Genomic DNA, 21,781 nt, shown 5'->3' on the forward strand with positions numbered 1-21,781 from the left:
CAAGGCAGTATGGACCAAGCGAGCTTTTTTCATCTGAGATAGCTGTCAGTGGGTGCAAGGAAAGCATGAATGGTTGTAATACAAATTCACTAAGGTGTGTGTGGGGAAGAGGGAGTAGGGGGATGAAGGGCATGAATCACTGAACTGAAGGGACCCCCGAGGGTCATCCAGCCCCAGCCCCTGTAATGCAGGAATGTGGATGGAGGTGATTTCAGCCTGGGTGGTGCCGCTTCGCCAGGCAGGAAAGAAATCCTGCAATGCTAAACTTTTTAAAACCATGGCGGCGGCAGCAATTCGTCCTGGGTGGCGCAGGGGTGGGTGTGCCCCCCATGAACAGATGTGCCTTGCCCTCTTCCTTCCCCCCTCTCTCCTTTCTCTCTGTCCAATTTCCACCCGATCTCAAGACAAAAGCAGACAAGCATATAGGAACATAAACTTCTGCAGCATGAATAAGGGGATCAGGTTGCTCTCTTTCTCCCCCCCCCCACTCTTTCTTCCCCACGTGACTTTCTCAGGAATCTTTGCCAGCAATACCACCACAGCCCCTTTTCCCTGGGTCCATTTTCGCACTGCATGGGAGAAGGGAGGTGGAGGAGAACCTCTTTTAAAAAAGAAAGGAAGAAAGAAAGAAAGCCAGGAGAGAGGAAGAGAAGGACGGACCTTGCCCCTCTCCCTCCTATGGAGAGTGGATTTCTACTACAGGCGCCTTGGAGTGTCTTTGCGGCTGCTTGTCTGCATGTGTGCCTTGTGGTATCTCTTTTGCAAATCACCTGCAGACTGAAATTATCCTCTCTGCTCCCAGGACGTATTGCAGGGGGAGCGTTTTTTAAAATTCCCCATTTTTGCGCGGATCTGCTACGCTAAAGAGGGAGGAAATTCTACCATCTCACACGCGCGGCGAGGCGGAGGGAGGGGAGGGAAAGCCCCGCTTTAAAAAAAAAAAGCGCCTGCTGTGTTTTCTTTCTGGAGAAACGCCCCTCTTTCACTCCCCCTCTCCCCAACCAGCCAGGCAGCCTCCCCTTGCTGCCTTCGCAGGAGAAGCGGCGTGAGAGGAGATCTGCTTCTGCTGGAGGGGACCTGCAAAGTTTCCTCGAGGAGCCCCCCCAAAAGAGGGCGAGGAGTGGAAGAAGGATCCGGGCGGGGTGGGAAGGGGGCGCGCTTTGGCGCTGTGCCCGACCCAGGGCGCGTGGCGCGCCAGGCGGAGGATCCGCAAGATCCGAGGCGCCTTTGTGGGTGGCGCGGCGGCGGCGGCGGCGCCCCAAAGTGGACTTTGAAAAGGAGGGAGGGTCTCCGAGATAGAGAGAAAGCAGGAATTAAGAGGGCGAGGAGAGGGGCGAGAGGTCTCCTCGCCTCGGGTGTTTGTCGACCAATCGCTCCGCCGGGGGGAACTTTGCCGGGCAGGGGGACAACTTGGAGAGGGCGGCAGCTCTCCGAAGAGACGCGCGGCGGCGGTGGCGGTTCTCGTCCTGCTCCTTCCCCCCGGATCCGTCCCTGGGCGCAAAGGTGACCCACCGCCGGGTGATTTACGGCTGCTCTCTGCCCTACGGCTCGCCCGCACTGTAAATACGCGCTGGGGTCGCCAGAGCGCGGAGAGAGCCTCTTCCTCTCCACCAAGACTGGAGCGCAAGGCTGGGGCGCCACCTGACATCTCCACGAACCCCCCAAAACCAGGGGGCTCTTCCCCCCACCGGAACCAAAAGCGTATGTGTGTACCTGCTGTTAGTTTTGTTCCTGGGATAGAAAAAGGCTTTGATTCCCCCCCTAAAAGCTGCCTTCGGATGCTGCACGAAGCTCCTGCTGAGAGAAGGTCCTTTGGGGCTTAAGAAAAAAGAAACAATTTTCCCCCCTTTTTATATTTTATATAACCTCTGCTTAACTATGGATTTCCTGGCGGCGTGGATGCGTCTCCTGCTCGTCTTGGCTGCCTTTGCAGTTTTGCCCCATCAGGCTGAAGGTGAGTAAAAGCTCTGGACTTCATTGATTTCGCTTTACAGAGAGAAGTTGGGCCGCTTAATGAGATTCTGCGGCGAGGTTTCCCTGCTGAAGTTGGGCTGGGGGTGATCTATGGGGCTGGCACCGTCTTGCTTTTTTATTTTTAGTTTTTTTAAGCAACAAGGCCGACCACCACCACCGCCTGAGAATCTCTGTGATCCTCTTGAGGAAGAATGCTTTGTGGACTCTCCCAAGAGCAAAAAATGCTGCTAAGTCTCTGTGTTAAGTTGCCCAGAGCCTGCAACTCTTCTTGGCTTAAGAGCACAAGAAGTGCGTTGTAGGATCAGACTAAAGCACTTAGGAAGCTGCCTTATCACCAGTTCATTTAGCCTGGTATTGTCTACACTGACTTGCAGAAGCTCTCCGTGATTTCAGCCACAAATTCTTATTCCAGTCCTATCTGGGAATGTCAGAAATTGAACCCAGTACCTTCTGTGTGTAGAGCAGATCTTCTTCCACAAATCTGTAGCTCCGTCATACAAATGGAGCTGGTTTATCCTGAGTCAGACCCCTGTTCTGTCTACTTCAGGATTGTTTTATGACAGGCTCCCTAGAGATGAGAGCTGTTCGACTCTCATGAGAAGTGGTGGAGGTTTTAAAGCAGAGGTTGGATGGCATCTGTTATGCATGATCTAGTTGAGATTTCTGCATTGCCGGGGGTTGGTCTAGATGACCCTCGGGGGCCCTTCCAGCTTTACAATTCTATGATTCTATCTGTAGTCACTAGGGACAGTGAACCGGAGACCCTTTTGCATGCAGTGCAGGTGCTCTACCGCAGAACCACACCCCTTCGAGGTTTGCTTAGCCCAGCAGCCACCAGAAATTGCACCCCAGTCTCCCTTACGGAACTATCTATTGCAGGCACCCCCAAACTTGGCCCTCCAGCTGTTTTGGGACTACAATTCCCATCATCACTTCCCAGTGGGACTACAATTCCCACTGGTCTTATTAGCTAGGGATGATGGGAGTTGTAGTCCCAAAACATCTGGAGGGCCAAGTTTGGGGATGCCAGATCTAGTGTCTGCAAAGAGGATTTAATCAATTGGATCAAGCCTGGGCACCCCCCCCCCTTATCATTTTTGCACAGGCAATGTAAAGAGCGTGGCAGCAAACTTGCCAAATGCATGGTTGTTCTTTTTTTTTACAGCAGCGTGCCCTGAACATCTTTGAACTACTTATTTCAACACTCAGTACCCGCTTCTGAAGTTCTGCCTTTAGGTGGCACACCTTGAAAAGCAGAATGCTTTCCATGCCCTCTGATTTCCAAATTGCTCTTCAGTCTTGCCAAAATATGTCCTGCGCCAGCGTTGTGAACCTAGGAAGCTCCTTTACCCTGAGTCAGACCATCAAGCTTAGTGTTGTCTGCACTGGCTGGCAGCAGCTCACCAGGTTTTCAGGTAGGAGTCTCTCCCAGCCTTACCTCGAGATGCCAGGGGGTTGAACCTGAGACATCTTGCATGCACTGGGAAGTTGCTCCACTGAGATGCAGTCCTTCCCAAGGGATAGAATCATGGAATTGTAGAATCGAGTTGGAAGGGATCCAAGGGTCATCTAGTCCAACCCCCTACAATGCAGGAATATGCAGCTGTCCCAAATGGGGATCGAACCTGCAGCCTTGGCGATATCTGCACCACGCTCTAGCCAACTGAGCATATCCAGGCTGCGTTTGTACATAAAGCTATGGAGGGTCCCTAGCTTCCGGTGCAATTTTAATGGATGTGTGGCGCTGTGGGTTAAACCACAGAGCCTAGGACTTGCTGATCAGAAGGTTGGCGGTTCAAATCCCCGCGACGGGGTGAGCTCCCGTTGCTCGGTCCCAGCTCCTGCCATCCTAGCAGTTCGAAAGCACGTCAAAGTGCAAGTAGATAAATAGGTACCACTCCGGCGCGAAGGTAAACGGTGTTTCTGTGCGCTGCTCTGGTTCGCCAGAAGCGGCTTAGTCATGCTGGCCACAAGACCCGGAAGCTGTACGCCGACTGCCTCAGCCAATAAAGTGAGATGAGCACCGCAACCCCAGAGTCGGCCACGACTGGACCTAATAGTCAGGGGTCCCTTTACCTTTAACCCACAATTGGCTGTTTAAAACCAGCTCCTTTATGCTTTCTGCCTGGCAGTAACGACATTCAAACATGAGAAGCTCAAAGATGTTTGTCTGAAAGCTCCGAGAGCTGAGACATCTTCGCCCCTGGCAGTTGCTGTTACGCTTAAGAGGTTTTTTTGCTACATGTACATTAGAAACCAGAAATGTGAAGTGAAAACGTGACTCTCTATTTACTAGTCCTTCTACTATTTTAACACCAGTTCCGCACTTGATGGTGTGCAAAAAATGCCCGTGTGTCAGGAGGTCTTGCCGCCTGCATTAGGCATGCCAATATCAATTTTTAGACGCCTTGTTTGTTTGGAAAACAATCCATCAAGGCTGTGCGCAGTAAACATTACGGCTGACATTACTTCGGCATGGACTACCCACCGATCCCACCTGTTCCTGGAGCGCATGCAGGGAACAGTAAGATTTATTGCCGTCTCGGAGCAGCCTGGAGTGGAAAAAGTGGCTGGGTGACATAAGGCCTGGAGAGTTTAATTGTGCATAAAAACTCTCTTACCTGCTCTCATGCTCAAGTTCCTCCCCCTCTTACTCCAAGAGTCATTTCACCCATAACAGCCACATTTCTGATCCCAGCCTCGTGCTTTGCTGCCAAGCAGATGCCCGCTTGATCTGGGTGCGTGCTTGATTTCTCTTTACTTCACCCAATTACCGTATTTTTTGCTCTATAAGACTCACTTTTTCCCTCCTAAAAAGTAAGGGGAAATGTGTGTGCATCTTATGGAGGGAATGCAGGCTGCGCAGCTATCCCAGAAGCCAGAACAGCAAGAGGGATCGCTGCTTTCACTGTGCAGCGATCCCTCTTGCTGTTCTGGCTTCTGAGATTCAGAATATTTTTTTTCTTGTTTTCCTCCTCCAAAAACTAGGTGCGTCTTGTGGTCTGGTGCGTCTTATAGAGCGAAAAATAGTTCTTTGATTTCTCTGAACTCGGCGATTCTCTGCTGAACGCGCGAGATGCCTCCGCTGCTTCTTGGAATTGACTTTAGGGCATACGGGCCTTTGGTCTGTGGTGATTACTCCTGCAGTGGCTCACAAAGTCCTTGCTTGATGCCACAGTCGGAGATGATGCGAGCATGGACCGGCCATCAAAGTAGCAGGGAGAGGGTTGTAGCTCAGAGGTATAGCATCTGCCTTGCAAGCAGAAGGTCCCAAGTTCAGTCACCAGGTAGGGAAAAAAATGCCTGAAATCCTGGAGAGCTGCTGTCCGTCAGTGTGGACAGTACAGTGGTACCTTGGTTCTCAAACGCCTTGGTACTCAAACAACTTGGAACCCAAACACTGCAAACCCGGAAGTGTTCTGGTTTGTGGACTTTTTCGGAAGTCGAACGTACTCTGTTTTGAGTGTTACACTTCTGATTTGACTGCTAACGCTGAGGTCTATCTCTTTTTGCTATTTATTTTGCGTTTTTGTTTTCGCGGCTCTTTTTGTTTTTGTGACTGTGTGGAACCCAGTTCAGCTACTGATTGATTGATTGTGTGATTGCAGTACTTTGTTTATTGCTTTCATTTTATGGATCCGTGGTCTCGTTAGATAGGAAAATTCATGTTAAATTGCTGTTTGAGGGGTTGTTTTTAAAAGTCTGGAATGGATTGATCCATTTTGCATTACTTTCTATGGGAAAGCACACCTTGGTTTTGGAACAATTTGGTTTTGGAACGGACTTTCGGAACAGATTAAGTTTGAGAACCAAGGTACCACTGTATTAAGCTTGGTACATGGCAGCTTCCTATGATTTTTGTTGAGTTGGCAAAATGTCCGGGAAAACCCGGACGTATGGCAAGTAGGGTGATTAAAATAATACTACTAATAAAAATGCTATAAAAAGTTTTTGAAAGGCCAAAAACTTACTTTGGGCAGAGGTGGTATACATCTGAGAGCGTCTTAAAAAAAGCTCAACAATTTTGGGGTCTTATGCCTGCTTAGTTTTCATCCAAGTGAGAGCCCCCAGTAGAACTTTTTAAATCGATGCTCCCTTCTTTCGCTTACTCACTTTCACCAGAATTCAGGCTCTTCAAACAAAGCGATTGGCTGGAGGTTAGAGATGAAGGGAGCCACTGTGCAAATTATAATTAACTTGTGGAACACGTTTCCACAGAATCTGATGATTCTCACTAACTTGCAGGGTTTTTAGTTCATAGAGGATAGATCTATTTAAAAAAGGTTCATGGAGAACCCGTCTTTTAGCTATTAATGCCGAAAACTAAAAACTTAAAAAAAAAATCAAGCCTCTCTCTACAGTGGCAGTCTATATGAGGATCAACGAAAGGACAAGGCTGCCACTTTCACACTCTGTTGTGAGCTCCTAGAAGCTGCTTTGGGGAAAATGCAGTTTGGGTACACATTAGCGTTTATTCTGGCCCCAGCGTTTATTCTGGCGTTTATTCTGGCCCCAGTGGCCCCACAACCTTATCCACAGTGAAGAGCTATCCCGTAGTTTCTTGAGGAATGCTGCTGTTAGATGCATTTCGCCCCAAACCGGCTTTAACCAAAGCCACATCCACTTTGCGGTTAAGCAGAGGTGCGTACATTTGAGAGAGCTGCTGCACATCATGCTCAGATTACACCTTCAACTAGGTGCGTCTTATAGAGCGAAAAATACGGTATGTGGATGGTTTTTTGTTTGTTTTTTGCAGGCTTTCCTCCTGATTGTGTGTTCAGACATTGTGCATGCAGACAAGCTGTATGTACAAGCTGTGCATGGGCTCTTTCCATGGGTTTGTCTGAACAGATGGAGAGCAGAACCGATAGGCATGATGCCTCCTTCTGTGTGTGCAATATATAAGGAGCAGTCATCTGAAGAGAGCTCATGAATGTGAAGCTTTAAAGGAAGGGCTGTTTCTCAGTGGCAGAGAACATCTGCTCTGCATGCAGAAAAATAAAAATAAAAATTTATTACTTATACCCCGCCCATCTGGTTGGGTTTCCCCAGCCACTCTGGGCATCTCCCAACAGAATATTAAAAACATAATAAAACATCAAACACTAAAAACTTCCCTAAACAGAGCTGCCTTCAGATGTCTTCTAAAAGTCAGATAGTGGTTTATTTCCTTGACATCTGATGGGAGGGCGCAGTGGCATAGCGTGGGTTGTCAGCACCCGGGGCAAGGCAAGTAATTTGCACCCCCTAACCCGTGGATTTGCGCCCCCTAACCCGTGGATTTGCGCCCCCTAACCCTAACCCCCAGATGTTGCGCCCGGTGCGGCCGGCCCCCCCTGCATCCCCCACGCTACGCCACTGGGAGGGCGTTCCACAGGGAGGGTGCCACTACCAAGAAGGCCCTCTGCCTGGTTCCCAGGTTCAGTCCCTGGAATCTGGGAGAGTCCCAGAATACTTGAAATGCCCTCTATAAATGTTACGCCATAAATATCTCTCGCCGGTGAAAATAGGCAATGTGGCAGAGGTGGTTTGAACACACATCGGATGCCCTGCAAACAAATGTTTGTGCAGACAAATGACTTCCACCCCACTTAAGTTTAATTGCAATCTGAGTTGACTGTTTTTGCTTTCCTACTTAAGAGGGGTCCTTTCTAACTCTCTATATGCTGCCCTTCAATTTAGCAAAATCTCAGGGTAATTCCAGGTGATGTTCTGAAGGCAGAGGAGCATATACGACTACGCATTTTGCTGAAGCTAAGCAGGTCTGGGTCTGGATGGGAGACTGGCTGCATATTGGAAGAAAAGTGGGATATAAATGTAAAGAGGCAGGAATCAAATCAAGATAAAACAAGTGGGAGGGGAGGGGGAAGCAAGCAGAAGTAAAATAATAAAAGTTGATGCAGCAGGATCTGACACAAGGGACCCTTCATCCACCAGTGGCACTGATCCTGGCTAGACTGCACTTGCTGCCAATTAGTTTCTGGGCCCAAGTCAAAGTGCTGGTTTTGACCTATACGGCCTTAAATGGCTCAGGATTGCAATGCAAGGATTGCCTCTCCCCCTACGAGCTGACCTAGCCCTTCTTTATGTGCCTCCTCCACGAGAGGTCTGGAGGGTGAGAACATGAGAACTGGGCCTTTTTTGTGGTGGCTCCCCGTTTGTGGAACACTCTCCCCAGGGAGGCTTGCCTGGTGCCTTCATTACATATCTTTAGGTGCCTCTTCAACTAGGCCTTTGATTGATTAATATCCGATGCCCTTTCAAATGTGTTTGGGGGAGGGTTTGTTTGTTCTTTATTTCTGTTCTGTGCTTTGTGTTTTTATGCCGCAAACTGCCCAGAGGTCTTTGGATGCAGATTTAACAAATAAAATAAAATAAAATAATACCTGGAGCTGGGCCTGGAGGCAGGGTGAATGCAGGATGAGGGATAGCTCAGTCTATTGAACAGGAGAACTCTCAATCCCAGGGTTGTGGGTTCCAGCCCCAAATTGGGCAAATGATTTCTGCGTTGCAGGGGGTTGGACTAGATGACCGCTGTGGTTCCTTCCAGCTCTAGGATTCTGTGTCTTAGCTCAGGGATTGAGCACATGCTTTGCACACAGAAAGCCCCAGGCTCTATCCTTCGCACTTCTAAATCCTTGATAGATAGACTGGTGACTGAGAGTGGCCGCCGGGACCATATAACACTGAAAGACCTACATTGGCTCCCAATGAATTTCCATGGACAATTCAAAGTGTTGGTGCTGACCATTAACGCCCTAAACGGCCTCGGTCCAGTATACCTGAAGGGGTGTCTCCACCCCCATCGTTCTGCCTGGACACTGAGGTCCAGCGCCGAGGGTCTTCTGGCGGTTCCCTCGCTGCCTAGTTACAGGGAACCAGGCAGAGGGCCTTCTCGGTGGTGGCGCCTGCCCTGTGGAACGTCCTCCTACCAGACTGGTGACTGAGAGTGGCCGCCGGGACCATATAACACTGAAAGACCTACATTGGCTCCCAATGAATTTCCATGGACAATTCAAAGTGTTGGTGCTGACCACTAACGCCCTAAACGGCCTCGGTCCAGTATACCTGAAGGGGTGTCTCCACCCCCATCGTTCTGCCTGGACACTGAGGTCCAGCGCCGAGGGTCTTCTGGCGGTTCCCTCGCTGCCTAGTTACAGGGAACCAGGCAGAGGGCCTTCTCGGTGGTGGCGCCTGCCCTGTGGAACGCCCTCCTACCAGATGTCAAGGAAATAAACAACTACCTGACTTTTAGAAGACATCTGACGACAGCCTTGTTTAGGAAAGTTTTTAATGTTTGATGTTATTATTATTATTATTAATAATAGTAATTTGTTGGAAGCTGCCCAGAGTTGCTGGGGAAACCCAGCCGGATGGGTGGTATGATGATGATGATGATGATGATGATGATGATGCTGGGAATGTCTCCTGTCTAAAACAGTAGAGTGCTGCCGCCAGCCAGTGTGGACAGAATGGAGCTAGTTGGACCAGTGACCTGACTCTGTGTGAGCGGACCTCTTTAGGGAGGTTCTGTATTCCAGGGGCAGAGTGTGTGTTTATGTTTGTATGCAGAAGATCCGGGAAGAGCCTCCGGACTGAAACCTTGCAGACTGAGGCCCTGCCCACCTGTGTAGACAACACTGAACTCAATTGGAGCCACGATCCAACTCAGGATAAGGCAGTTTCCTATGTTCCTATTAGTTACCCTTCAACAAACGGCAACTATTTCATCCTGCAATAAGGGTGATTAAAGATTGTCCACAGGGCAGTTTTCCTCGCTCCTTCCGCTGTCCGAAGTGGGCATTTGCCATGATGGATTAGTTTGGAATAATGAACTCCTGGCTCTCTGCTCACAATCCCCGGCAAAAGAGTAGGCAGCTTTCCAAATTAAATTTTCTCTTCCCCTCTATCCACATGCTCTTTGCTTGCACCAGTTACTTTTTTGGGGGTGGGTGGGTGGGGGTTGCCAACAGTTGAAGTCCCACAGCATGAATTTGAAGTTTTGTGATGTTGCTTTAAGCAGCCCTGGCTTCCCCCAAATATTTCTGGGAGAGCATGTTCTCCTTCATGGAGAGCACGTGTTGCAGTGGGGTCTAACAAGACACCCCCTCTTGGTTACTGGGCGGGACCGTTTGGATGGCCATGACTGTGATTGGGCCAGTTTGGGTTGTTGGGGAGATTTTGATGTTGAATGAATGAATGAATTTATTAATACGGTCACAGACCAGCGTCAACACACACAATATCACAGATCATTAAAAAAAAAAAATATCAAAAATACAAGGGACAATATGAATATAACAAGGATTTAAATATAAAAATTAAAAATTAATTGTTAGCGTGCCCCCTGTAATTAGCATTTGGGGGTTTGGTCATTATGGGGTACCACTTGCTTCCTGCGATTAATTGCAGACGCACAGAATTTAGCTACATTTAATGTAGTCTTGGGATTCTTGTCCTCTAGCAGTAGTTTTAAACTATGACGTTCCAATTCTTTCCTAGACTTTTGCAAAACAGGTATAATAAAAGTCGAACGTATATCCTCACCTCATAAAAACGACAACGTAATAATACATGTGAAGCGGTTTCAACTTCCAATGAGCCACAAGGACAGACCCGTGCTGTATATGGTTTACCCTCAAATCTGCCCTGAAGTAAGGCAGAAGGGAGAACATTAAATCTGGCGAGGGTAAGATTTTGATGTTACCATTTAGAGGGTTGGCCCGAAGGTTATACAGTGGTGCCTCGCAAGACGAAAATAATCCATTCCGCAAGTCTCTTCGTCTAGCGGTTTTTTCGTCTTGCGAAGCAAGCCCATTGACGGCTTAGCGGATTAGCGCTATTAGCGGCTTAGCGGCTTTTAGCGGCTTAGCGGCTTAGCGGATCAGCTGATAAGCGGCTTAGAGGCTTAGAAAAAGGGGGGGAGGAAGGAAAAAAACCCCGCAGGAACTCGCAAGACATTTTCGTCTTGCGAAGCAAGCCCATAGGAAATTTGTTTTGCGAAGCACCTCCAAAACGGAAAACCCTTTCGTCTAGCGGGTTTTCCGTTTTGCGAGGCATTCGTCTTGCGGGGCACCACTGTATATTCTTGGCACACAGCTTTTTTCAGTCTCTTTTGCTGCGTGCATCGGGTCGCCTGCCCACCCTCCCTAATTTAGGGCTGTTGCGCTTGACCTTGCTATGCTTGTCATGGGGTCATCTGCTTTTGGGGCAGGGGTCTTTTAGGAATTTTGTCCATTTGGCAGATTGGCTGCTGCCATTTAGTTTTTGCCTACTGTGTAGCAAATCGTCACAACTTGTAAGGTTGCGGTTAGGCATTGGTTAATTTTGGTTGGTGGAGGGGTAAGGGTTGGTTGTGCCTGCCCCTCCAATGCTGCTGCTGCTGCAAGGGAATTCCGTTAAAGGAATCCAGGGGTTTGCCATGCTTTTGTCCGTATCCCCGGCAAGGGGCTAGGGCTGTGCAAGCCCCTGGGAGCATGCGGGGAGAGGTGAGGGTCTGGTGCCCAGCCCCATTCTCTCCCCGATATTGTTTTCCCTTACTGGCTTTCGGAAGTCAGTTCTGTCCCTGGGCGGGGACAGATAGTCGTAACCAATGCCTAAGCAACCACTCACATTATGTATTTTAATAAAGTTGTGGCCAAAATTATGCCAAAAACCTTAAACAAAAATTCTGTGTGAATTGTGATTTATTTAGGGGGTGGCTTGGGGACCTCAACACACAACTGTAGTTTGTTAAGATCGTTAAGAGTTGCTAGCAGGCCCCAGATTCTCCACCAAGAGCTGTACAGTTCTCCAGGTGTTCCCGCGAAGAGGAGTTGATTCTTCCAGGTTAAACCACTCTGGGACTTTCTTGTTCCAGCCTACCTTGTCAGATGGTTGTGAAGATAAAACGGGAGAGCAGCTATGTGTCTTGAACTCCATGGAGGAAGGATGAGTTACGGGTGCTGTTGACAACAGCAACTACGACTTATTTTGCAATTAGGGCAGCAGAGTTAACATAACGTGGGTGGCTTCTTAGCAGAAAATAAAACACAAACCTGCCCAGGATTTTATGGCCATCCGTCATGGATGCTTTACTTTAGATTCCTGCATTGCGGTGGGTTGGACTAAATGACCGTTGGGGGTCCCCTGTGATTCTATGGATGGGCCATTTTGGCAGGAATAAACTGTGGGAAACTGGGCTTCTTTGTGATAATCAGAGGCCCCTGGTGATCTTTGGTTCTGTGGGCGTTGAATGCCTTGTTCCCTGCTGCATTCTGGACTTTGCTTTCTTATAGCATGTTCTCATAGGGCCGTCTCCTGCTTTTCAAAACTGCCCTCTTACTTTGGATTTCGTAGCGTTGGAAGCAGGCAGTCAGCTTCCTGCGAAGGCCCTGGCCTTGACACTTTTATTAACGGTCTGGCAGGTGCGGTGCAGAAGTGGCTGTTGCTGCCTCCTTGGGGAGACCAACTGCAGCGCTGGCCATAAACCCTTCCTTTGTCTCCGCGTCCCCAGGCGGCATTGAACCAAATCCTTGTGTCCTTCAGAACCCCCAGCGATTGCATCCTGCAGCAGAGCCACTTGCGCCTCGAAGACGAGAGAGGCGCCACTTTTCACCAAACAAATGGCCAGTGTCTGGCTTGACGTTTTTTGCAATTCCCTTTAGGCGCTTTCGAAGGCACCTCTCGTTTTCTTAAGAAAGAAAGAAAGAAAGAAAGAAAGAAAGAAAGAAAGAAAAGCTTCGAGAATAAAAGCGTGTGTGGTGCATCGTGATTTCCATAAAAGCATTGCTTTACTCTCTTAGAAATCCAAGAGGCTTTATTTCCTACCCAGGCCTTCTCAGCCTGGTGCACTGGACTACAACTCCCATCAGTCCCAACTAGCAGCTGGGGCTCATGGAAGTTGTAGTCCAAAACATCTGGAAGGTGACAGGGTGGCAAAGAATGTCCTCCCTGTAAGTCTCTCTCTCTCTCTCTCTCTCAAATAATTTTATTGGTGTTTGCACATGTTTTCCAAACATAATATCCTATCTTATACAATATAACAAACCTTTGGCTATCACAGCCTAGGACTTCCGTCAACTTCGACTAATGGTTTTCTAACCTTCTTTCTGATTTTGCATTTTATTTTACTAGTTATTGCTATAAAAGCCAAATCCTAAATAAACTCCTTCTTAGTCCTTTTTCGCAATAATTCATAGTCCTCCCTGTAAGTCTCATTTGTAGAAAGTGCATTTAAAAAAAAAATGTAGCAGATGAAAAAGCAACAGCAGCAACCCCTGTGATTTTTGCATGAGTGTCAGCTGTGACTTATTCTAAGCAAGAGCTTGCAAGCTCAAGGAGTGTGTGATTTAATTCTTCCTACATTTTACTTTGAGATACAGTGAAATGCTTGCCCGCAGTTTCAAGCGGGGAAATGTTTTTCAGGTTGCAACACTTCCATGCTGCGCTGGGCTCTCTTTGTCAGAGGAGTTTAAGCAGGGACTCAGATGCCATCTGTCAAGGATGCTGTAGTCACAACCTGGGTTGCAGATTCTATGTTGAGCAGGAGGTTAGACCAGAGGGGCTCCAGTGCCCCTTTTAGCCCTCTGTGGATAGTGTGCCAGGGCTGTGCACTGGCTTATGGGGATGTGGGTGGAGCTGTGGTCTAAACCACTGTGCCTCTTGGGCTTGCCAATCAGAAGGTTGGCGGTTCGAATCCTCGCAACAGGGTGAGCTCATGTTGCTCTGTCCCAGCTCCTGCCAACCTCATAATAATAATAATAATAATAATAATAATAATAGTAATATATCTTTATTTATACTCCGCCCTCCCCGGCCAGAGCCAGACTCAGGGCGGCTAACACCAGTGAAATTACAATAAAAACAAATAGGGGAGGAAAAAAACCCACAATTTAAAATACAGGTTAAAATACAATTTAAAATGCAGCCTCATTTTAATAATAGCCCATAGATCAATACCATAAGGGGAGGGAAACGTAAGGGTCAGACTGAGTCCAAACCAAAGGCTAGGTGGAACAGCTCTGTCTTGCAGGCCCTGCGGAAAGATGTCAAGTCGCGCAGGGCCCTAGTCTCTTGTGACAGAGCGTTCCACCAAGTCGGGGCCAGTACTGAAAAGGCCCTGGCCCTAGTTGAGACCAGTCTAAACACCTTGCGACTTGGGACCTTCAAAATGTTGTCATTTGTGGACCTTAAGGTCCTCCGCGGGGCATACCAGGAGAGGCGGTCCCATAGGTACATGGATCATAGCAGTTTGAAAGCACGCCAGTGCAAGTAGATAAATAGGTACTGCTGTGGCGGGAAGGTAAACGGTGTTTCCATGTGCTCTGGTTTCCGTCACGGTGTTCTGTTGTGCCAGAAGCGGTTTAGTCCTGCTGGCCACATGACCCGGAAAGCTGTCTGTGGACAAACGCCTGCTCCCTCGGCCTGAAAGCAAGATGAGCGCCACAACCCCAGTCACCTTTGACTGGAGTTAACCGTCCAGGGGTCCTTTACCTTTTACCTTACTGGCTCATGCCAAATCCTGGACCCCAAACTTCGACCCCCAAAGTTTGACCTAGAATTTGACCAGAACAGGTTGAGACATTGCTGGATTGGGTCCACCAAGAGCAATATGGGGCTGTCAAATGGGGTCACATGGCTTCACCCGAAGCGTCATTGTTCCCATTGACAGAACTCGGCTCATGCTTCGGCACGGCCATTTATAGCCCCACCTCCTTCTCTGGCTCCCTCCCGCTCCCTCCCTTCAGAATTTCAGTGGATGATGGGAAGTGTAGTCTTTTGCCAACGAAACTGTACCTGTCTCCCAGGAGTCCGCTGTCAAAACAAAAGATGCCCTTTGCTCAAGAATAGGGAAGAGTCGTCTAGTTTGCTCTCGCGGGCCAAGGCGGAATTCCAATACTTGTGCAATATCTGTGATTAGTTAGGGGTTCAACCCAAATCAAAGAGTGCTAGGACTCTCAATCGATCAGGATCAATTGGTCCCTATTTGTCCCACCTTGGATGGGGCACTCCAGAGCGCTAGATTGTGCCCTGAATTGGATTGAGAGGGACGTGCCCAGACTTCGTATTGCATATGCTCCAACTGTCCTATTTATCACCTCAGCTTCTATTTTCTGGTCCCTCCTAAGCGAGGGTCAAACTAGATGGGATGTTAATAGCACAAATACTGTACTTATTTTAATCCTCTGCCTCTATTTTGGCCGGCACAATCTGTCGCTGGCTCTGCTTTGCCCCTATGATACCCTGTGTGAATTTCTAAAATTCTTGTCATGTGTTCCCTTGGATCTGAGTTCAGGTCCTGCCCCAAACCCCTAATATTTCCAGAAGCTAAAATTCTCGCGTTTGGGCCAGCGGCATCCTTTCTAGCATGTTCTGTGTATTCATATCAATGTGCCGCGCATAGTTTGTTGCAGTGTACCATTTCACGCCCTGCAGCTGCTGAGATACATTTTAGAACGGATGATAACTTATTTTAGGAACATCTGTGGTTTCCTAGGCTCCTTTCAACAGAAACAAGCACTCTTCCAGGTTTGAAGTTGGTGGAAGACAAGCTGTTAAAGGATAAACTCATTTCTGCTGTGCTTCTTTCTCACTTACAAAGCACCCAACTTTTTCAAAGGGCTAGGAAGCTATTAAAAGTTCAGACTTTGCATGGACAAGTATAATGAAATCTGGAGCTCATTTATACAAAATACAGTAGGTTAAAACAATTTTAATGGTAACTGTTAACAACTGTTATAGTGATATACTATATAGAATTGTCTATTTTCTTTTTCTTACTTTTATCTTCCTCATTTAAAAATAGCACCTTATATGTAAAGGAAAAAATAATAATACTGTATAAAACTGTCCCTGCTTGCAAGCTCAGAACCTAATTGAAACCACACAAAAGGAAAAAGGAATAGGGAGGGCAGAGGAAACAATAACATTAAAGCATATGTATCCATGTTTGTTAACTGATGTGGTTAAACGATTTTTTTTAAAAAAACCTTAGACTGAGTTTTAGCACGCATGAAAAACTTAAAAGAAACCCTTATTTCCTGATGAATAGCCTTTGGACTATAATGTAACTTACTAGTAAATAGAAAACTATCTTTAGAAAGATTTTTCCTCAAAAAGCATTTTATTTTAAAAATCCAATTTAAATTTTAAAAAATCTGATTTTTTGATTATTATTTTTTTAAATCATTGATTTTTATCCACCCTGGTTCGGTGACCTGTGGAGGGGAACTGCTGGCAGCACCCTAAATCTGGCACTGGCCTGAGGTTGGACTTTTGCCTTGTGTCCCGCTGGCATCTGAAGTTTCAGATGCTCCTGTTGTGAGTTTGTTCCCTCCCAGCTTTTCTCAACCTGCGGGTCCCCAGATGTTGTTGAACTACAACTCCCATCACCCCTAGCTAGCAAGGCCAGAGCTCAGGGATGATGGGAGTTGTAGTCCAACAACATCTGGGGACCCACAGGTTGAGAACCGCGGCGAGTCCAGACACTAAGTATAGTTGGAGAAACTGTGCTGCTTATGGAAAACAGGCTACTTTGTTGTAAAGGTAAAGGGACCCCTGACCATTAGGTCTAGTCGTGGCTGACTTTGGGGTTGCGGTGCTCATCTTGCTTTACTGGCCGAGGGAGCCGGCATACAGCTTCCGGGTCTGTGGCCAGCATGACTAAGCAGCTTCTGGCGAACCAGAGCAACGCACGGAAATGCCATTTACCTTCCCGCCGGAACGGTACCTATTTGTCTACTTGCACTGGTATGCTTTTGAACTGCTAGGTTGGCAGGAGCAGGGACTGAGCAACGGGAGCTCACCCCATCGTGGAGATTCGAACAGCCAACCTTCTGATCGGCAAGCCCTAGATTCTGTGGTTTAGACCACAGCGCCACCCGCATCCCTTTACTTCGTTGTAGGGACTGTTAAAAGTGCTTCTCTCTCTCTCTCTCTCTCTCTCTCTCTCTCTCTCTCTCTCTCCAGCACTTCCTAATTTAACAAGTTGGTTTTTATGTCTGCCTAACACAATTTTCTTTCTGGTCTTTCAGGTGTATGCGTCTACGGGGGCTCATCATTTCAGGTAGGTCAGATTTAATGTTATTTGTGACTAGCTGTGCTTGAATTAGATTTCATTTTATGGCATGGAAGGGGCTTTGTCCTTGAAGCAAATTCTCACCTGGAAGAATGAAAGCACAGCGCTCAGACGATGGTGGGACCGGAGAGGTGTCAGGCCCCCATATCTATTGCGATGGCATCCTCTGCTACTGCTTTTGAGGTGGCTACCATAGGGCACAAGGTGGCTAGAAGTGGCTGGGGGGGGGGGGGAGAGGGCTTGGGGAGGAAGAATTTGCAGATTTTGCAAAAGGCCTGTCTGCTTCTTTCCCCAATGCTATCCCTTCATTGCAACAGTTACAGGTATTGCAATGTTACCTTTTTACGAAGTTGCAAAATCATTAAAAAACCCCACGAGGCATGGCTTTTGACTGCAACCCTAAACGCACTTACTCCTTCGAACCCAGGAAAACTTATGGATAAACATTCGTAGAATTGCACTGTTTATTGATCTGAAAGATAACTCTTATATTTGTTACATGATCCTTTTATACTTTGGTTGTAAGTAAACTTTTTTAAAAACGTTACAGAATTGTGTTTAACTATTCTATGCATTTGTGTTTGTGTGTGACATAAAAAACCTCTGCAACTCTATATGCACATACCTGGGAGTAAGTCCCATTAAACTGAATGGGGCTTGATTTTGGGTAGACACTGAATCAGGCATAGGATTCCACTGCATATAGGGCTGTGTGTTTTGTAAGCCCTGAGGTACAGAACACGTTTGAGATTTCCGAAACTTTATTAAATTTCCCCTTTTCAGCCAGCTGTGTTTTTGTCCATGGCTGAAGGAGTGAGTACGGGAGACGATTTTCATCTAATACTCTTAAAGCCTTGGTTTTATGATATAAATTGTTGCTGAGTGGTTTTTTTTTTTAAGAGTAATGATCTTTGTCGGCTTAGGCATGCTGTAAGAGAAAGTATTAGCTGTGTCAGGAAATGTATGTAAACTTTTCCCCTATGTAGAGTGTGGCATGTGGGATTAGGTTGCAAGTGCCTGAGAGATGGGTACGGTCTGATTTTTAATCTCTGCTTTAGAAGGGTGAACTGCCCTTAATATTGCTGGACCAATTTTTGGCTCAACTGTGGGTCTTTTTAAACATTTCATTGCATGGTGTGCTTAACAAAAAATGCTCCCATCAGTCTTCAATGGGAGGAAAGCAGTGAGAGATTCTATTGTTGTTTCAAGTTGACCTGTTTGAGGACTATTTAGACTGATTTGTTTGTGGAGAGGTTAGACAATGTTTCATCAACCCAAGTGTTTCCCAAAACTTTGCATTGTATTTTCCCGTTGCTTACCTCTCTGGCAGAATGCTGTTCTATTTGGGAGGAAGTTTTGTTGTACGATAGCTCCTTTAGCTACTTTAACAACGCATTGTAAATTCCACCAGTATGTGATTTTGACCTGGCAATATATCGCAAATCATGGTGTGTGTTAAGGCTGGGCGATATATCATCCCAAACTGGTTTCCAGCCCATATCAAGATATTGGTTTCATAATTTTTGACTGGGCGTATATTGCGAATCATGATGTGTGTGTGTGTGCTATGCAAAAATCACAATGTGGGGAAAAACTGTGAAGCCAGGCAATGCCTCTGCATAGAGGTAAAGGTAAAGGGACCCCTGACCATTAGGTCCAGTCATGGCTGACTCTGGGGTTGCAGCGCTCATCTCGCTTTATTGGCCAAGGGAGCCGGCGTACAGCTTCTGGGTCATGTGGCCAGCATGACTAAGCCACTTCTGGCGAACTAGAGCAGTGCACGGAAACGCCGTTTACCTTCCCGCCGGAGCGGTACCTATTTATCTACTTGGTACCTGTTTATCTACTTGCACTTTGATGTGCTTTCAAACTACTAGGTTGGCAGGAGCAGGGACCGGGAGCTCACCATGTCATGGGGATTTGAACTGCCAACCTTCTGATCAGCAAGTCCTAGGCTCTGTGGTTTAACCCACAGCGCCACCCACGTCCCGCCTCTACATAGTCCCACCCTTATTTCAGACATTGTGATATATCAGTATATCACGATGTTTAGCTGGTAATATATCAAGAAGTTGAAAACCAGATATTGCCCAGCCCTCCTGGAGATGTAGTTCCAATTATTTCTGGCATGCATGGACTCCGTAGTTTCTATGCAACTCCTTCTTTTATCCCCTACCTTGTGAGGTGTGAAGTGGCCCCCATTGGTCTGGGTCTGACCTGGCTAACTGAGATTTAGCTCTCAATTCAGTGCCATGGTGCAAACGCGATTTGCTTCCCTCCATCCATATCCCGCCAGTTGCTCCCTGCGTCTAACCCTCTTAGAGTTAAAATTCCTCTTCCCTCCCAACTTTGACATTGTCCCTTTAAAGCTGTCCTGTTGCAAAGCGAGAGAGAGGGGATGAGATGAAATTGATTTACGGCCCGTTGTCTTTGGCGGACGGCTCGGAGGAAAGCCGGAGCAGATTGCATGCATTTGTTTCCATTAAAAATATACTGTGGAGCATCACAATGTTTTAAAGGCTATTGAGAAATCTGCCTACACTCCATCAACTCTAATAAATTGTGCGGCAGATAATTCTCCCCTCCACATTTTGGCTCGATAAGTACTGTAATATACTGGTGCTCAGAACACGCGGAAATGAGACATCAGGATGTCACCCCTGTCTGTTGACGTGCGGCTGATATTTGCAGGACTTTTTTTCACCAGGCTTGTAGGTTTTTGTAGGTAGCAAAGACAGTGAGGATGCCAGGCACGTACAGAACTTCCCTTTCATCATGTGGCACAGCCTAAGTGACTGATTCTTAGCCCTCCGCTTATGATAGACTGCTGGTTCCTCTCCATGGATCTCCGCAGATGTCGTGGGATGTACTGAGGAAGGAAAGTTCTCATGGCTGTGGGTGAGGGGACTGAACATCTGCCTCACTCTGAACCAGAAAATGGCAGGAAGAGCTGTAGCTTGGCTAGTTGCGTCTTAATCTGTGTTTTTAATTTTTGCTCCTTCCGCCAATTCCCCCCCCTTCCAAATTATTATAAATCAAACCAAATTAATTTATTTTAATACAATTTCTAAAAGATCAGGTTTCCCTCCCCCATTGCGTAATATGTTCACATCGCTGCATCAATTCTTATTAGTCTCTAGTTGTCGTCACTTCACTTGCCATTAAACATTTCTTACAGCTGCTCCCTTGTGTGTTTTAATTTTTGTGAGCCTCCTAATAATAATAATAATAATTCTCACAACAACCCTGTGAGGTAGGTTGGGCTGAGAGGCAATGACTGGCCCAAGGTTACCCAGTGAGCTTCATAGCTTAGTGGGGATTTGAACCCTGGTCTCCAAGATCCTAGTCCATGGGTAGGCAAACTAAGGCCCTGGGGGCTGGATCCGGCCCAATTGCCTTCTAAATCTGGCCCGCAGATAGTCTGGGAACCAGCGTGTTTTTACATGAGTAGAACGTGTGCTTTTATTTAAAATGCATCTCTGGGTTATTTGTGGGGCATAGGAATTCATTCATTTCCCCCCTCCAAAATATAGTCCGGCCCCCCACAAGGTCTGAGGGACAGTGGACCGGCCCCCTGCTGAAAAAGTTTGCTGACCCCTGTCCTAGTCCAACTGCACCACTTCTCCAAGTCCAAATAATAAAAAAATTTGCTGACCCCTGTCCTAGTCCAACTGCACCACTTCTCCAAGTCCAAATAATAAAAAAATGCCTTTATGATGAGAAGAACATCAACAGTCAAGACCAAATATATAAAGAGATCACCGCTGCTGTTCTTGCATAGGTATTTCCTTGCATGTTACTGCTTGCTGGCTGTAACCAGGTCAAAGATTGTGTTTAACAAGAAATGTTTTGCTTGGAAACAATCAGCTGAGTCTAAAAAGGGAGTGGGCAATGTGGCGTTGTTAACCCCAGTTGAGCAGTGTGATCTGGCCCCTCAAGTAGCAGTGGCAGTGGCAACGTAAGTCTATGCAGTGCTGGAGTGAGAGAAGCTCAGTGCCTGATGGAGGTACACATCACCCATGGGACCCACAGCAGTACAATTCCCATAGCAGTGGAAATGGCTGGTGTTTGCTTATTTGTCCCAATCCAATCCAGAAAATGTGAACGCTATCAGTTGTTGTTGTTTTGAGTCCGCAAACAACACATAATTGATTTTGGCATTCCCCGGGTTTGCACGGTTTCCCTCGCGTTGAAATAAATGGTGTGGCATAATTAGCACAGCACTCATCTCTGGTAGGTCTTGTCCCCATGGAGTAGTTGTTGAAGACCTCTGCTTCCTCACAGATGACTAAGCCCCCTCCTCTCCAGGGCTTTCCCCAAGCAATCGGAGACTGTGCCTGCACATCGCAAATCTCCCCTCCACCCTTTTCATGCCTCTACTGGTTCTGGGAGGCAAGAGGGGAGCTTGTTGCAACAGGCGGGGGAGGCATCCATGACTCATCACTGCCTTCAGCTTCTACTTCTGATTATGGACTTCTCTGCAACAGACTCTCCCCGCTCTCTAAGCCTCGTTACCTGTTCAGTTCCTGACACCACCTCCTCCCAGTTTTCTCCCTCTCACTGCTCATCGTTGTCCAACCATTCCTTTGCATCCATGAGATCCGTGGGTGAATGCGTTCCTTAGGTCAAAAGCAGCATCTACTGCATTTTTCGCTCTATAAGACGAAGTTTCCCCCCTCCAAAAATTAAGGGGAAATGTGTGTGCGTCTTATAGAGTGAATGCAGGCTCCATGGTTTCAGTGATAGCAA

The 21,781-nt window shown here is 47.3% G+C and overlaps 1 protein-coding gene across 2 annotated transcripts in view; it reads left to right on the forward strand.

Annotated features, from left to right (window-relative positions):
• The first annotated feature begins 620 nt into the window (after positions 1-620).
• The window catches only part of FRAS1 (Fraser extracellular matrix complex subunit 1), a 386,075-nt gene continuing 364,914 nt past the window's right edge, over positions 621-21,781 (forward strand). For both annotated transcript variants that reach the window (XM_079990647.1, XM_079990648.1), the window contains exons 1-2: positions 621-1,954; positions 16,989-17,020. In XM_079990647.1, the coding sequence (XP_079846773.1) occupies positions 1,879-1,954; positions 16,989-17,020 (108 nt within the window). In that variant the 5' untranslated portion in view covers positions 621-1,878. The remainder of the gene's footprint in view (positions 1,955-16,988; positions 17,021-21,781) is intronic.

The sequence above is a fragment of the Podarcis cretensis genome, assembly GCF_951804945.1.
Source record: "Podarcis cretensis genome assembly, chromosome: 9".
In the NCBI taxonomy this organism is placed as follows: Eukaryota; Metazoa; Chordata; class Lepidosauria; order Squamata; family Lacertidae; genus Podarcis; species Podarcis cretensis.